At 37.1% G+C, this 2,926-nt stretch overlaps 1 protein-coding gene across 1 annotated transcript; it reads right to left on the bottom strand.

Moving 5' to 3' along the window:
• Positions 1-1,735, bottom strand: LOC126710348 (uncharacterized acetyltransferase At3g50280-like). The gene has a single exon (XM_050410769.1). It carries the CDS (start codon positions 1,571-1,573, stop codon positions 200-202), a length of 1,374 nt encoding a protein of 457 aa, XP_050266726.1. The 5' UTR covers positions 1,574-1,735; the 3' UTR covers positions 1-199.
• Positions 1,736-2,926: the final 1,191 nt, after the last annotated feature.

Here is a 2,926-nt window from a genome sequence, read left to right as displayed (position 1 = left end):
GAGTAGAGCTTTAATCTTTCATTTGCTATATTAGTAGCTACTATTTTACACTTAAACAATACCTATTGCATGAGTATGTAGCATGTCATATAACATATTTGATACAGTCTGCAGATGAATATCACATATTTGATACATACTCCTTCCTCACAAAAGAAAGATTTGGCTTGTTCGTCTGAATGGTATAGAGCATTGGAAACTAGGGCAGCTGGTGGGACAGAGAGACAGCATCCATGAACTCCTTATCAGACTCAAGAGAGCTCATTGAATCTGGTGGAAGGCACACCTCCAAATCAATGCTTCCTCCTCCTTCGTAACCTGGGTATGAGGACACTTTCCCATCAAACTTGTTTGCATATCCACTGCGAAGTGCCACTGCTTTCCCCATTCCAAATTCATTCCCATACATGTTGAACCTGGGTGAACTCCCCATCATTACACTGTATGGATCAAAAAGCCGAGCAGGTTGGAAAACAATTGGAGACTGCAGCCAGGTATCAACCGAGTCACGCACAACTTTGTCAGTGTGGTTGACCACAGCCTCGTGCAACTTCCATGCCACCCACCCAAGATTGTGTTCAAGCAATTCACCAGCTGTCGTTACTCCTCCCACTACGGAAGCCAAGTTCCCAAAGTAATCATCAGATAAGGATGGCTCCATTCTTGACCTGTTATTGGTGGCCAACCTGCAATGTGTTATCTGGTCATGTGGTAGACAACGCGCACGCGTTATGCACCTCCAGACAAGTGCAGACAAGGACTGAAAGGAAGAGATCTTGTTGGTATTGGATTCTGCATTGGCTTTTGCTTTGAGTTTTGCTATGGATTCGGAAGAGAAGTGGAACATTCTTTCTCTAAGTTTTGGTGCTTCACCTCTGGAAATGAACTCATCTTGGTGTGAGCAAGGGAGGTTGATAATCGGACTAACACCATCAGGAAACCATCGCCTGTGGATTGGTGGGCGTGTGATAGAAATGTTGTTTCCCTGTGCCTGAAAGATCTCAGACCAAGTGTTACAGAAATGCCAATAAGAGGTTCCATCGCCAAGGCAGTGGTTCATGGAACAGCCTATAAAGATACCATCTTTTAGTTCTGTTACTTGAATGGATAGCAATGGCATGGTATGACCATCATAGTTGACCGCCCTGTCATGATCAAAAAAGGATTGAACGATTGATGGTACATCAATCGGAGAAAGGATATCAGATATTGTCATGTCTAGATCTGCATAGATGAATTTAGCTCCAGGGCTGTTACTGCAATCAACAAAAATCAAGCTTGAAGGTGGGTTTTCATTTTTTTGTGTCACAAGGCGGCCTGCAAGTGGGTAGAAATGGACAAGGGTTACAGAGAGGGAATACTTAAGCCTGTCCAAGAGAGACTTGATGAAGTCTTCATCGGCATTTGCTGTTGGAGGTTTGGTAAAAAGAAGGCCCTTTTGGATATAGTTTGCAGAGAGCATGATAAGATCCCATGGTGACAGGTAGAAGGGCCTCTTTGATTCTTCTAAAGCATACTGTGGTTTGATAAAGCTCTCTGAGATGTATCGGATTTTTGGAGGATTAGTAGACATTAGAAATTGGTCACGGAATTGTTTCAAGGAAGCTAAAGGGAAGTGATTCTCTTCAATCTCCTGAGTTTTGAATAGCTACTTTGGTTTTATAAAGTTGAAGATTTGCAGATGTTTGACTCTAGCTCTCCCATTTATTTTCCGTTAAGCATTATTAAATTCTAATACTCTTTTTTTGATCTGATTAATTTCTAGTACTCTTTGTACATATATATACACACACACGAAATACAATAAGATTTAAATCTGTCTATTTTAGGAAGATTTATTTCTACCCAAGTCTTTAATGGGTAATAGGAAATATTATTAATTAAGTTAATTGAATCGGGCTAATATTACAAGCTACAGCTAGTATTTCCCCCCGGTGCTGATATATATTGTAAAATGTATATAATCGAATTATAATTATATATTGTTACCCAAAAAAAAATTATATTAAAGCATTGGTCAAATGAGGCAGCCATGAACTTATTGACTAAGGAACAATATGTAATTGCAACGTCAAAGCCGACAAATAGTCATATACTTTTTTTTTGGTTTCTTGACTTTCTTCCCATCCCTTTCATTAGCCCGCCATTATTTTCTTTAATCTCCTCTCACCACAGCTGCTAGTCAAACTGTTTGAAGGTTTACAAATTTTTAATAGAAGTAAAGAGGTAAAGGGCATGTGACAAATTTCAAATTACTATAAATCATCCCTGAGTCTTGACATCCATAACATGTCTACTATGTGCCTCACTACCAGCAATATTTTTGACAATTTGGTGGTGGGTACCAATATCGTTTTTATTTTTATTTTTTATTTTATTATATATATATATATATATATATTATCAAGGGCCATTCTCCATTAGTCCAAATTGCCTTGTTAACTCATCAAGTAAAACATCTCAAATTTTGGGGAAAAAAATTTTAATTACCTCCGTTTTACTCTTAACAATTGTCCTAGTCTTTAATATTTTCAAATGTTTATTTTATTCTTTATACTCATTTGTGGGTTTTAGTTAACTCAATTGGTAAAGTTTTCGATAGTTGAATAAGAGATCTGAAATTCAATTCCCGCCTACATAAAAAATTGACTTGTGTTAAAACTCTTTATAAAAAAAAAAAAAAAAAACTGTGTCAATTCTAAAAAAAAAAGTGTGTCAATAAGTATGCGTTTGGATCACGTTTGCGTTTTTGACCAACGCTTCTTGCACTGTTCATGGGACATGAACAATGCATTAAGACAAATGAACAGTGTTTTCTGTGTGAATAGTAACCCGAAAATTATTTTTTTTTTTTTATTTTTTTCAATTTTCAGTTTTCAGCAAAATAAGTGGTATCTAAACGCACCATAAGTTTCTACTAACTGTT

The sequence above is a fragment of the Quercus robur genome, chromosome 2 (genome assembly GCF_932294415.1).
Source record: "Quercus robur chromosome 2, dhQueRobu3.1, whole genome shotgun sequence".
NCBI lineage: Eukaryota > Viridiplantae > Streptophyta > Magnoliopsida > Fagales > Fagaceae > Quercus > Quercus robur.
This window is presented reverse-complemented; position numbering and strand designations above follow the sequence as displayed.